Raw genomic sequence first — 14851 nt, 5'->3', positions numbered from 1 at the left:
CATCGCTGGAAACCCAGCGATAATCTCACGTTACCTTGTTGATAGGGACAGGCAAACTTAGCCGTGATATCCTCCTTCCATAGGATATCATGGCTAAGTCTGAAAATTAGCAGACGTAAAAAAGCAGCGTTAACCGCGGTTAGCGCTGCTTTTTTTGTCTCTAACAGGGTTAGCGACATTCTTGATAATAGGAGAAATGTCGCTTAGCGACATTTCTCCTATTATTTTACTCTGGAACGCCCCCTTTGCATCTCATTAGAGATGAAAGGGGAAGCGTAGAGTAAAAGGGTGCTAACATGCAAATTTGTGTGTTAGCACCCTGTTGTTGATAGGGTGCTAGTTTTATCTCTGCTTTTTTGGCTTTTAAAGCCAAAAAAGCAGAGATAAAGCCCTTGTTGATATGCCCCTTAGTATGTTTTCCTACTCGCCAGAAAGGGCGAGTAGGACCTCGACTTATGCAGGTATGCTGCAAGAAACGCATTACTGAAAGTTTGAGCTATTGGTGTTGCAGTATGATTTGCAACACCAATAGCTCAAACTTTCATTAATGCAAGACCTATTGCATTGCGAATGCTTATTTTAAAATGGGACAGGGATCGGCACAGCATATCCCTTCAAACTCAAAAATGTTTTAGCTCCTCCCAGGGAGACAGCCTGAATACTGCAGCAAACCCCATGGCAAGCAAAAGCAAATTAATTGTTTTGGGACAGTTTTAACAAATGAGCCAGCAGAGAGTGGATTAATCTCCCCCGTAATGATTCTACTGGGTGTCAGAAATACTCTCAGGTGCCCTGAGGTAGGGGCTACAGTGCAGTCTGCGGATGCGCAAGCCCCACACTCAATTCTGTTTCTCACTTTTCCCTGGTGGCCTGGTAAGCTTTCTGGCCTCCACTGGAACAGGCAAATACGTTGCAAACGCCTTATTTTGCCAACAAGCCCACTAGGGGAAAAGGTGAGAACACGAATGGGCATTGGCACCACCAGATCAAACCTATGGTATCTGAAATTACTTTTTCCAATCAGGCCATACATTTTTATTATGGGCTTGTCCCCAAAACCAACTCGGACTTACTGCTTTAAGCATAAGCTTTCCCACAAGGCAAATATTAGCTATACAACAGCGCTAAAAATATGTACATAACTTCAGCTGTCAAAACAATATGAAAACCTTCCCAAGAGTGCCTAATAAAGATTTTCAAAGTGCAAATCGTCGAACACCATAACTTGAGTTGGTCACAAACATCAAAAGTCTTGCCTACAACACTAATCTGTTAGATTCTATGTAACGAAACACCAGCCAAACGTCATGAACACAGTTTATTTATTAACAGTGCACCCTTAAAAGCCTCTTACCATTAACACATGCTTTTCACAAAAAGTAACTTAGGCCTACTGATTTGGTCATACTTTTCACTGCATACAGATCAAACCTATGGATAGTTCTGAATGAACCAATTAAGGTCCATAGCCTTTACAACTAACTTGACACCATAGCCCACAGGCCTACTAAAGTATGCATGAACTGGCAAATCATCATGCATAGTTAGAAATGTACAAATCTTTACAAAATTACAGTTGGCAAAACAGTATACTACCCCTTTCTAAAGTGTCTTACAAGAACTATAACAGTGAAGATATTCCATCTCCGCAGTTTGTCGAACACTAAAGCTCTTGCCTACTACAGTAATCTGTGAGATTCCATGTAACACAATGCCCCTCTAAGGGCTTTAATAGGGAGTAAAAACAATCCCCTTTCATGCCATTTGGTTTTAACCTCTTCAATGCCCGTGACGAGCTGGTCTCGTCATGGGCCGCGGTTGCGCTGTGCCCATGACGAGACCAGCTCGTCATAAACCCCGCACGCTAATGAAACGGCCGGCACAGGGCGGGGAAAGGGGCGGGCACTGAAGGGGTTAACACATGCTTTTAACAATAAACAAGTCAGGCCTAATGCCTTCATCGTAACTTTTCATACTATAAAATGTCAGACCAATAGCTTTAACATTTGGTTTACTACTATAACCCGAACAGGTTTGTGACATTAAGCATAAGCTTTGCCGAAAAGCAAAAAGTGCGAAATAAACATTTTAAGTGGAAACACAACAAGCATTGGCATAGCCAATAGATCTTGCTTTTGGGACTGTATAAGTATTTAGATAGGCAGCACAATATCCTTTGTGCAACAACATTAACTGTTGCATGGTTAAACACTTATAAGGCACCAAAGGCGAGACCTATTGTCTATGCCAATCCTTTTTATTTATTTGTAAAGGACAAGCAGTGCGATCAGGCTCCGGCTGCCACTTAGAGGTAGACAGAGAGAGGTGTGGAGAGAGAGAGAGAAGTGGAAAGAGAGAGAGAGAGAGAGAGAGAGAGAGAGGTGTGGAGAGAGAGAGTGGTGTGGAGAGAGAGAGAGTGGTGTGGAGAGAGAGAGAGTGGTGTGGAGAGAGAGAGAGTGGTGTGGAGAGAGAGAGAGAGGTGTGGAGAGAGAGAGAGAGAGAGAGAGAGGTGTGGAGAGAGAGGGAGGTGTGCAGAGAGAGGGAGGTGTGCAGAGAGAGAGGTGTGCAGAGAGAGAGGTGTGCAGAGAGAGAGGTGTGCAGAGAGAGAGGTGTGCAGAGAGAGAGGTGTGCAGAGAGAGAGAGAGAGAGAGAGGTGTGGAGAGAGAGAGAGAGGTGTGGAGAGAGAGAGGTGTGGAGAGAGAGAGAGAGAGAGAGGTGTGGAGAGAGCGAGAGGTGTGGAGAGAGCGAGAGGTGTGGAGAGAGCGAGAGGTGTGGAGAGAGCGAGAGGTGTGGAGAGAGCGAGAGGTGTGGAGAGAGCGAGAGGTGTGGAGAGAGCGAGAGGTGTGGAGAGAGCGAGAGGTGTGGAGAGAGAGGTGTGGAGAGAGAGAGAGGTGTGGAGAGAGAGAGGGGTGGAGAGAGAGAGGGGTGGAGAGAGAGAGGGGTGTGTAGAGAGAGAGAGAGAGAGAGGTGTGTAGAGAGAGAGAGAGGTGGGTGTAGAGAGAGAGAGAGGGGTGGGTAGAGAGAGAGAGAGAGAGAGAGGGGTGTGTAGAGAGAGAGAGGTGTGTGGAGAGAGAGAGAGGTGTGGAGAGAGAGAGAGAGAGAGAGGTCTGGAGAGAGAGAGAGAGAGGTCTGGAGAGAGAGAGAGGTGTGGAGAGAGAGAGAGGTGTGGAGAGAGAGAGGTGTGGAGAGAGCGAGAGGTGTGGAGAGAGAGAGAGAGGTGTAGAGAGAGAGAGAGGGGTGTAGAGAGAGAGAGAGGGGTGTAGAGAGAGAGAGAGGGGTGTAGAGAGAGAGAGAGGGGTGTAGAGAGAGAGAGGTGTAGAGAGAGGGGTGTAGAGAGAGAGGGGTGTGTAGAGAGAGAGAAAGGGGTGTGGAGAGAGAGAGAGAGAGGTGTGTAGAGAGAGAGAGAGAGAAGGAGAGAGAGAGGTGTGTAGAGAGAGAGAGAGAGAGAAGGAAAGAGAGAGGTGTGTAGAGAGAGAGAGAGAGAGAAGGAAAGAGAGAGGTGTGTAGAGAGAGAGAGAGGTGTGTAGAGAGAGAGAGAGGTGTGTAGAGAGAGAGAGGTGTGTAGAGAGAGAGAGAGAGAGAGAGACAGGTGTGTAGAGAGAGAGAGGTGTGTAGAGAGAGAGGGGTGTGTAGAGAGAGAGAGAGACCGGTGTGTAGAGAGAGAGAGGTGTGTAGAGAGAGAGGGGTGTGTAGAGAGAGAGGGGTGTGTAGAGAGAGAGAGAGGGGTGTGTAGAGAGAGAAAGAGGTGTGTAGAGAGAGAGAGAGAGAGGTGTGTAGAGAGAGAAAGAGGTGTGTAGAGAGAGAGAGGTGTGTAGAGAGAGAGAGAGAGAGAGAGAGAGAGAGAGAGAGAGAGAGGTGTGTAGAGAGAGAGAGAGAGAGAGAGAGAGAGGTGTGTAGAGAGAGAGAGAGAGAGGTGTGTAGAGAGAGAGGTGTGTAGAGAGACAGAGAGGTGTGTAGAGAGAGAGAGAGAGAGAGAGAGGTGTGTAGAGAGAGAGAGAGGTGTGTAGAGAGAGAGAGAGGTGTGTAGAGAGAGAGAGAGAGACAGGTGTGTAGAGAGAGAGGGGGGTGTGTAGAGAGAGAGGGGGGTGTGTAGAGAGAGAGGGGGGTGTGTAGAGAGAGAGGGGGTTGTGTAGAGAGAGAGGGGGGTGTGTAGAGGTAGACATGGACTGCAGGAGAATTAATTTCCTTGGATGCTGGGAGGCATGGAAGGCATGGCAAAAGCATCCCACTATAAGTTGCAGAACTCCGTTTGCTATTGTCCCCAGTGACTCAGCAATCATGCGTATTCTTTTACTCCTTGAGGCAATCCTACGTTTTAGCATCTGCGAAATTTTCATTTTGGCTTTTTCCTGAAAATATGAAAGTTTACCTGGCATAAGGGAACGCTTTTTAAGTACTTACAAAGAAAAAAAAACTCTGAAAAAATAGCAGCCTGTTCTAGTGAGCACTAATCTAGGGCCACCTGAATGTACTTGCATGTGCGGACCGTTTATTGGATAAAATATGAAAACTCAGCTTCAGACGAAACTCTTAACCAGCACATGCAACATCCACACAGAATAGTAAGGAGCTGTGAACTATGACACGCCACGCCGAGGAGGCCCAGGGTGAAGATGCAACCTTTCTGCGGCCTTCTGGGCCTGTGCGCTGTTATTTTCCGAGGCCACTGGTGAACTTTGTGGAGTAAGACGATCCATTTCATAGCACCAGTCCTAGATAACACCAATATTAGTGTGTGCAGGTTCTTCTCGGGACCGTAAGTCCAAGGTAATATTTACATTGAGTGTTCCATTAAACCAAGACAGCTGTACCCTTCCTCACACGTGGTTAAATATTAGAAAATGCCATACCAGCACCATAAGTGAAGGTGCCCTTTGTAGTCTTCTCTGTACCCTCCCTCGTGAGGCTGACGTCAGCTAGGCACTCTTCAGAGGGAGGCAACTTCACATGCCAGTGCAAAGACACCACACGCTGGGAAGCTCACACCCTGGGGAGTGGAGGAGGGAGGCTTTAAACAAAAGGCATTCGACGTCCGGCGTGATAATCACATCACCACCAAGTTGGACCCTGGGCACAGTCCAGCCAAATTTTTAAAGCCAGAATGAATTTAACCATTCCCAGAGACACCCAGCTTCCAAGGCTGAAACTAGACGGAGGACAGGACAGAGGAAGACATAGGCTTAAAGTAATGAAACTTACTGGTAAGACTAAAACACTCATTCAGCTGAAAACGCTTGACTTTGACGACTGTTAACCAGTGCCAACGTCTGTGAGCCATGGCTTGCCTCTACTACCCCTTGCACTATGCACTGTCCTCTCAACCCCCTCTCTCAGGAGTCATGAAGGCAGCAGCGAAAACATAAATAACCCGGATCTCAGTGCCTGAATACTCTCTGTAGCTTCCACTTACTGCAGTTTCTTCAACTCTCAGAAGCACAAGCAGGAAGTGGGATAAGGGAGGGGGTGGCAAATGGTGATCACTTTCGCGGCCGTTCTGATGTTCTCAGTGGCCGCGCGGCTCACTGAGAACATCAAAGCCGCCGCGAAAGTGATCAGCAGGCAGACAAATGGTGCGCGCGCCCAGCGCACATGCACTGTAGTTGGGGGCCTGTTTGCACTTCCAAATCTCGCTTTCTATACCTCTCGCCAGAGCAGCGCTAAAGCGCTGGCTCAGGCGAGACCTAAAAAAACTGTCCAGATCAAATGCAGTACTCACGGTAACCAATATGTGGCCCCTGTAGCACTTCTGAAAACGATACTCTTTTACTGTTGATCAATGAAATATGATATACTCCATGTTGTGATTCCTGATCTTCATAACCTTCAATAAAACCACATGGAAATCCAACTGATCTTCTGTTACATCCATTATTACAATTAAGAAAGAGGTAAACAATTGCCCTGTCAAGCCAGACCTAAAAAGGACTCGGCACAAGAGCGGAGTAGAAGCATCTTGAAAAATGGCAAACGGCGTGCCTCCAACAAATTTCTAAGCTATGAAAGGTTAACATGCACCGGCAAACACTTTACCAAGATTTCACCATCTGTTGACTGTGACGTTATAGGCAATGGATGGAATCAGGTTAAACTGAAACCACCGTCACATTACTAGTACCTGCTTGCGCATTGTGTTCATTACTCCCATGAAGCTTGCCAGCAATTTGGCTTCTTCTCTGGCAGCGAATTTTTTCTCAGTTTTCTTCTTGTTGTTTTTCTCCACAACGACAGCCGCCATGTCTTTTGTACTAGGGGCAGATCACTGCTCCGCGGGGTGCGTGAGGGCCGGGGGCTCCCCCTCCGCGCGACGTCTTTGCGGCCACAGGGGGGCGCTCGCTGCGGGGCCCAGAGCTGATCCAGCACTCAGCCCTCGGGACAGCAGCGCCACAGAGAATGCAAACCACACATGGAAATGGTAAACAGAGTGCCACATACGCTGCTCGCACGCATAGAAAGAGGACAGCTGGTATTGTTTACACAAAGGTTAAAGACGTGGTACGTTTTCGTCGAGCACTGTACAGCGCTTTCTTGGTGACGTCATTGTAGCTCCGCCTACGTTGTCAGTTTGCTATAACCGGAAGACAGAAAATAGAGCGGCCATCTTGCAACGGAGTTTTCAATACCCGTGGTTAATTTATTAACCAGGCAACTTGATCAATTCAGGAGAGTGTTCTTTAACTCTGGTACATCCAAAATCATGCCAGCCAACGACTCATAAAAAAACTGCTTATAATTTATTTTACCTTCAGTTTTCACGCAAATTGATTTGAACTTTTATAACGAGACCTACACCAAACTGTATTTTTGGTTTCAAACATAAATTCCTTCCTAAATGACGTCTTCGTCCAATATCTAGAGTGAGGTGGTAGTGTAAGGTTCATTGGTATTTTCATGTCTATTTATATATGTTCTTAAAAACTATGTTCGGTATGTATTCAGGAGGAATTAAGACATGGTTTGGTTGGTGAAATTCAAAGGAAAGTTGTTGAAAGCAAAAGCAGCTACGTGGTGTCATTAAAAGCCGCTTAGAAGTGCTTCTTGTGCCACTGCAGATTGTGCAGGTGTGGCCTATACCACCTGCAAGTGCAGACCACGTTACAACCCCGCACTGAGTCTCAATGAAACACAGTATGTGCTGCAGTACAGGCAAAGACCACTTGCGGTCTAAGACCCTTTTATTTATAGCCTCTGGCAGAGGATGTGGTGCATAGATATCCTGGTTAGGGAGCCGCCCCATACTGCCCTACCAAGTAATACGCATCAGGCGTTAGACTAACGCATTTCACTGCACTCAAATGCAAAGTTACGCATAACAGGCATACACCTGCTTCGGCTGTCAAGCCATTGTAGCGCTGCTAATGCTGACAAAACTAAAGAAGTGGCAGCGCGCCGTGGCTGGCTGAGCTAGTAGCTGCTAACTCACTGGCTGCTACAATGTATTAATAAAAGGATAAGATTTCTGCAGCAGTGCGGCATTCATCCTGACTGGCGTCATGAGGCAGTGCCCAATGGGTGTGCGCCATGCAATGTCATTACAACTTTAACAACTTTATTGTATGATTAATTAAAATCCTTTACAAAAGCGAAGGAAAATACAATTTAGAGAAAGTTTAAAATAGGATGCATAAAATCTAAATAAAACAACAAGAGGTTAAAATGCAATAATGCTATGAAGTAACTGTACATTAGTAACTTTGTACCAAAAAAAAAAAATCAGTTTAGAAACAGCTCATGTGGAGATTTGACATGCGGGGGATGCGCAAGTTGCGGAGGGCATACTATTCCTAGTAAAAGTTAGTATAGACATAAATAGTATTAAAAAGTGCTATGTTAAGTGATTGCAAGCGCCAGTAGTCCTTTGAACATGATTTATTCAACTGTCACTTTTCTGGCCGATCGTAAGAACATTCCAGCAGCCGCGTAAAACTTCCCAATTAGTGCCAGCTCCATCGGGACGATGGTTATGTAGATGTGCCTCCTTACATGTTCTTACGCCGTGATGTATGAACATGGATCTTAAATACATACGCCTTGGGGACAGCAAAGCTGGGCAACAGCAAATTACATGTTCCGCAGATTCTGTGTTATGTTGGCACAGACAGCAACCGGACCCAGTTAACAACCAGTTTTTCCAGTGGGCTCTATAGTCTTGTATTGGCAAAGTTAAGAGCCTCACCCTCATGACATTTTGTAGGGCTTGCCTTCCAAGACCTGCTTTTAAATAGGGCTGGCATGCAGTAGTTTCATGTGAATTGATAAGGCCTTTTGCACCCAGAACTGGTCTGATCCGTTCAAGGTCTTGAGATGTTCTTGCCACACTTTTTTAACAGGTTCTTTAGACTGCACTTTGTTAATGATATGTCTGTTGAAAATTCAGTAGATAGACCCAGTGTTTTTTTGGCCATCAAGAAATAACTCGCCCAGCGACTATTGTTATCTGTAACAACCACCTGTAGCGCTGCCCTGAATGAGCCCGGACATGCATTGATCACATTATGTTGGAATTTGACTATGTCTTTTTTGCATTTAATGTCCATTGCTGTGATGTTGAACTCTAGTCGGATCAGTGAACGCCTGGTCATGTGAGGGAGATTGAAGATTTTTCTATATGCCATTGTGTATAGGCCCTCCAATTTTTTGGTCAGCAAACCAGGAAAGGCGAGGTGGCCATAGCTAAGTGTAGGCATTAGCTTGGCTTGCATTACTCGTCGGATCTCCTCCGTTGAGTGACTTACAAGTTTGTGATGTAATTTACACAAGCCGTATGTTAGTTTAGCTGCTTTTGCCTCTAGTGCTTTAACCTGCAGTGCTGGTCTGCAGGTATCTATAAATTGTACTTCCAGGTAGGTGTATTTATTGGTCGTGGTTATCCTAAGAGGATCCAGCTGCCATGCCAATGTTAGTTTTTTTAACTTGTGGCCAAAAATCAGCACTTTTGTCTTCGATGCATTAGCTATGAGCTTGTTTTCCATGTTGTAATTATGTAGCGTCTCTAATGCCCTTTTGATGCCAATTCTTGTGTGATCCAATAAGACGAGGTCGTCCGTGTACTGCATAATTGGCAGTCTGAGGTGGCCCAATTTTGGAGGAAAGATGTTAGTTTTAACAGTGCTTCTCCCAGGTCTGCGGTGTATAAGTTAAACAGGGTAGGGGCGATCACGCAGCCCTGTTTTAGCCCCCTGTTCATGAAGATCTTGGCAGTTGCACATGAGCTAGTGAGCTTAATTCGCACCCACGTGTCAGTGTAAAGTCATAAGATGGCCGCAAGGAGTTTCCTTGGTATACTCCACTTAGCCAATTTTGCCAACAGAATGTTTCGATCGACCCCATCGCACTGTAGTCCACAAAACATGCGTATAATGGGGGGGAGGTGGCCCCAGTAGCCTTCGTTGCCAGATATAAAAGTGCGATGGCGTTGTCCATGGTCGACGAGTTTGGCCGAAAGCCAGTCTGGTATTGCGAGATTACATGGTTTTCCGTGATCCATAACTCTAGCTCTTTCAAGAGCATTTTGGCGAATGCCTTGCCTTCCACGTCCAGTAGTGCAATCAGTTTATAGTTCCCCGGGTCTGAGGCGTCCCCCTTTTTATGAATGGGTTGTAGGATGGAGCCTTTCCATGAATCCGGAACTGCAGAGCTGTTGTAGTAATGATTGAATAAGCCCTGAATGTGGGGTGCCCAGTATTCACGATCTTCCCTAAAAATATACCCTGGCGCCCCATCCTTCCTGATACCCTGCAGGATAGTTTGCATTTCCCTTTCTGTTTGGTAAGGCTCCACCACATTGCTCTCTTCGTATTGCCATGCAACGTCATGTCCTGCTGCCGCCGGCTGCAGTTAGGTTTGTGGGTGGCTGGCTAGGCTGCGAGTGCAGAAAATTATGGCAGTACTGGTGCTGCTGGTGCTGCTGGTGCTGCTCAGTGGTAAATTAAAAAACAATGACACTGCAACCGCTGGATCCAACCCCATGCACCGCAGCAGCCACTGGAGCCCACACTGTGCAGCTCAACTGTTGCTGCTGAGTCTGAGTGAGTCTGATGCCCGGGGGCGGCCAGCGCATGTTTGTCAAGGGCGTGACGGGCCAGGACTCTAAGGAGTCAGGTAGCCGGCCCTTAAACCCGAATTGCCGTGGCTCGCATTGCCGTGGCTCGCAAGTAAGTGTCAGTGAGACAGTGCCAGAGCATTTAAATGTTAATCTACAATAAACCTGCTTTTAAATTAAGTGGTTAGCGTGTGATCAGCTGCCCGTCGGTCAGTGTAGTTCTGCCCTGGTCATTGAGACTGCTGGTGGGCGGCTATGACTTTTAAGTGTGTGCCTCAGCTGCCTGTCGGGCTGCCTTGCTCAAATTCATTTCCCGGATACCTTCTGTCTGCCGCCTCTAACTTACATCATGGACAATCAGGAGTTTGCACTAAGCTTGTCACTGCCCTTTCATCACACGGTAAACAGCCTCCCTCTCATGGCCACCTATAATGTTATGCATTTTTTTCTACTTGCTGGATGTACCGTTTAAAAATGGAAATTTTGGTATTTTGCGACCTAAAATGCCTTTTTAATAAAGTGCAAAACATTGAGTTGTGAAGGCTCATGGTTTGCAAGCAGTTAAATGCATTCATGGCCTTATTGCATCTAATGCCTGTAGTTGTACTCTCACTCGGCAAAAATCACTGTGTACAACTCTACAAACAGCCTGGGGCTGCATTACACCTGTAGGACTCAGGTCATCTCAGAGCACAGTGCCCTTCCATTTCTGGTGCTTTGCAGCAGTTTTAAGATCTTCTTACAGTTTCTCGTTGTTCAAATGGGGGTAATTTCTGACATTTATATGATTTCCCTTCTACATTGCTTGATTTTGCTGGTAAAAAAGTGTCACTCATAGTCATTGAAAGTTTACTCATAATTACACTGAAATTATGAAAATGAAACACATCACAATCTGAAACCTTGGCAGCTATGCACATAGAGTCCGGGTGGCTCACTATATCCCATCCCCACTTAGCTCTGAACCTTGCCCTTAGAGATTACTCAAAAAGACTTTGAACCGCTGGTTCAGCTGGAGGTGTGTTCATAGATCATACCACTGATGGTGGGGTCGATCTGCTCCAGCTTCTCTGTTAGTTTGTCTTGGTGTCTCCACTCGATACCCTCCTCCTGCTGCCTTCTCCCTTGGTGCCTCACCACACTGTTGTTGGCTCTGCGGTCCCTCTGTCTTAGGTGTGTCATTGACCTCTGGGATCTCATTTTCCTCCAGTCTCTGCTGACCACCAAGGCCCACTTTCTTGAACCATGAAACATTTCGAGTGACTGTCTCCTCCCCTTTTCAAGCTGTTATCATGATGCCTTCCATTTTCATGACTGTCCATATTCCTGATTCAAATGGTGTCCTGAACTTCCACTCAGGCCGTTGGTCTTTGGGGGGTACTTGATCACCCTGCTCCAGCCGTCACAGCCCTGCTCTCCTCCTGAGACTTGCCCTCGTGTTGTTATGTGTTATCCTGGTCTGGGCACCTTTTGGATCATACTCTGGTCGAGTCCACTCCAGGTGTACAGGAACTGTGTCCACCTTGTAGCTTCTCAACACAAGAACCTAGGGAGGGCACTCCGTGGTGCAGTGTGGTGTTCCCCAGTATTTTCTTAGGAAAAGATGAAATCTGATTTCCACCTTCATGTGTAGCAATCCTCAAGGTCTTATTCAAGCTTCACATAAATCTTTCCACCTCCCCATCTGCTTGCGGCACTGGCGGGTAATGGGGCGATGTCAGATTTCTAGATGGAGAAGCAGATCCTTGAACTCAGACCCCTGAAATAGCAGTCCAGTGTCTGTCGTAATTTCCTCAGTAGAACAAACAGGGCGAGCACACTTTCTCCCATGGGCGAGTCTTCATTTTGCCGTCTCATGAAGTCCTCCATAGGCCAGCACTGTTGCCCGCTATTGCAGACTCTCGGGGATGACCAACCTGTGGCCCCGCAAAATGAGACCCTCTTAGGTAGGGCTGAGCTTTTGCCGTATCCTCCGTTGTTGGGTGAGGCGTCGCTTGTCCTGGCCACCCCAGCTGTTGGAGTTGTATAGAAAACCATGCCATGGTCCTTGCTGCAGTGCGTCCAGAACCTTCTTGTGCCCCGGATCAGCAGCAGTCGTTTCTTCTAGTTCTAGCAGGCTCAGTGCCCTCAGGCAGGCTCTTTGAGACACCAGGCAGATGTACTTCTCTGTGTGATCAGTTTCTCTCTCTATCCCTCCATAGCCTTGGAGCAGATGGTGTGACAGGAAACCTGCTGGGTTTTTGGACCCTAGCCTATAGACCACCTCGAACTAGTGCTGCTGGAACTGGATGGCCCATCATTCAATGCGAGGTGGTGGCTGGGGCTCCATGCTCCTGAACAATGGCACCAGTGGCTGATGATAAGTGATCACCATAAACGATCACCCACTAAGATACAAATGAAGTGTCCATATGCCTACTTGATAGCAAGGGATTCCCTTTTGATCTGCGCATACCTTGCTTCTGTCAGTGTGAGCACTCTGCTTGAAAATGCCAGAGGTGCCTATCTCCCTAGCTCCATTATTGGTGTGAGCACTGTCCCAAGTCCTATGGGCTCTCATCAACCGCCAGCTCAGTTCTTTTCTTCGGGTCAAAGTATGCCATCATTGCCTTACTCATGAGTGCTGACTTTACTCTCTGAAAAGCTTCTTCTTCAACTGGGCCCCACACCCAGTGAGCATCCAATTTTATTAGTGCCCTCAGTGGTTCGGCAATGGACGGTGCCTGCTTGCTTGATGGCAGGGGATTTTCGGGAGTCAACCTGCACCCCCTCCTGTGTAAAAACATATCAGAAGATTTCAATGGATGGTCTGGAAGAAAGAGCTCTTCCACCAGCCAGTGGAGAGTGACACATTGTTCACTTAGGTGCTACAGGGTAGCCCGCAGGTGTTGGTGAGTAAATTAAAATGTCATCATTGACATTCATGACGCCATGCAATCTGGACAGTACCTCCCTTATAGCATTCTGGAATACCTTTGCCACAGATGATTTGCTGAAGCATAATCGCTTGTATCTCCAAAAACCAAGGTGTGTGGAGAATGTTGTTGTGTATCGTCTCTTTTCTGCTAGCTGATGTTGGTGGTATCCAGCATTGAGGTCTAATTTGGAGAACTTTCTGGCCCCATTCAAGTCTGCTATAATGTCGTCCATTTAAGGAGTGATGTGCTTCTCCTTCTTGATGCCCTTGTTTGGAAGGCGCATATCGGTGCACAGCGGTGCCTTGCCAGGCTGTTTGTATTTCTACGTGATCACCATTGGGGATACCCAGGGCATCAGACAAGACTCCTACTTCGTCATCCTCAACCTCTCCAGCTTGTCCAGCTCCTGTTCCACCAGTGGCCGCATATGGAACAGTACTTGACATTGGAATAGGGTCACAAGCTTGACTGATGTGCCAATGTGCAGACTGATCGGTGTGGCTCGTAGGCAGCTCAAACCTTTCAACAGCCCCGGGAACTGATTCAACAGTTCAACCACAAGATATGCTGACACATTCTTGGTGAACGACACTAGACCCAGATCTTCTGCTGTGTGACATCCCAGCAATGTGTGTGCCTCTTTGGTAATTACGTGGTATGCCTCAATGATCTCCTGGTAATTGGATCGCACACACACCCTCATGAGTCCTTTGAGTGGCAACGGGGTGTGACCCCCCAGTATGTGTAGATTTTAGTGTGAGGCAAGGACAAAGTGGGCATCAGACAGAGGCGTCAATATTGTTGACTGCCCATTACATTCACTGAGGCCCCGTTGTTGATGAAAGCCTTGACATCTGATTCAGCTATCGCTACCATGCACGTGGTTTGTGGCCTTCTTTGCCGCTTCAGGTCTCACATGAACAAGATGAGGAATACCTCCTCCTCCTCATCTGATGGTGACTCTTCCTGTCTGTGTCGACCCCACGTGCTACGCTTGGTCACTTCTTGGAGCTCCGAGTCATCCACTGACAGTTGCCAAATGTCTTTCAGCGGAGTCTGCCTCCCGAGGGCCCCTCTTCCCCTTGGACCCCCTCTGCACATCTTCAGAAAGCAGCTTAGCTTCCCTCAGCTCGAGCATATGTCCCCTTGCGCCGGGCACTTCTCCAGGGGTTGTTCTTTGCTACCGTTTCTGCATTGAGTCCCTGACTGTGTGGCTGCTAAGACCGTGAGGTAGGTTGACTTCACTCCTGTGGACACAGCGTCCGCGTGTTCTAATTTCACGTTGTGGGGTTTAATTGGGACGTGTGTTATCGTCATGTTCATCTCCGTGGCCCTTGCAGCTGACAGATTGTGAGATCTAGCTATGATGAGGATATCATCTAAGCCGATGTTTGGTGGTTTTAAGCCTCGAAGGGTCTTGTTTCGGGACCCTTGAAGGATTTGCGCCCTGATCTCCTTTAGTTGCTCATCTTCCCTACACATGCTAGCCTGCTCATGGAGGTGGGCATCAAAAGTGTGAATAGACTCACCCTCTCTTTGGCGTGCCACGCGGAGCTTGAATCTTTCCAAAACCGGATTCAGCTGCAGGTCAAAATGCACGTTGAGGACCCTCACCGCTGCATTGTAGTCATCTGCTGCTCCCATGTTGGGGAGATGTCCATACAGTTTATAGATCTCTTCCCCCGTATAGTGTTGCAGCAGGGAGCACTTGACTGCACCATCATCTTCCCGGTGGCTATGAAGTAGTTTTTCAGTCTCCCCTTCCACATAGGCACAGCCGTAGCTGGGATAACAATTTCACTAAATGCTGAAGCAGCCCTACGAGCGTGTGCTGCTGCTCGACCTCCCATTGCTGAGGCCCCTGATTTGGCACATCAAAATGGAGCGCCACGGG

At 47.3% G+C, this 14851-nt stretch overlaps 1 protein-coding gene across 1 annotated transcript in view; it reads right to left on the bottom strand.

Annotated features, from left to right (window-relative positions):
* Positions 1-6483, bottom strand: part of KLHL7 (kelch like family member 7) — a 428793-nt gene extending 422310 nt beyond the window's left edge. The window contains exon 1 of the mRNA XM_085631525.1: positions 6116-6483. Coding sequence (XP_085487651.1) covers positions 6116-6235 — 120 coding nt within the window. The 5' untranslated portion in view covers positions 6236-6483. The remainder of the gene's footprint in view (positions 1-6115) is intronic.
* Positions 6484-14851: the final 8368 nt, after the last annotated feature.

Source organism: Triturus cristatus, chromosome 10, assembly GCF_964204655.1.
Source record: "Triturus cristatus chromosome 10, aTriCri1.1, whole genome shotgun sequence".
Classification (NCBI taxonomy): domain Eukaryota; kingdom Metazoa; phylum Chordata; class Amphibia; order Caudata; family Salamandridae; genus Triturus; species Triturus cristatus.
The sequence above is the reverse complement of the archived record's forward strand: the minus strand, read 5'-3'. Positions and strand labels throughout refer to the sequence as shown.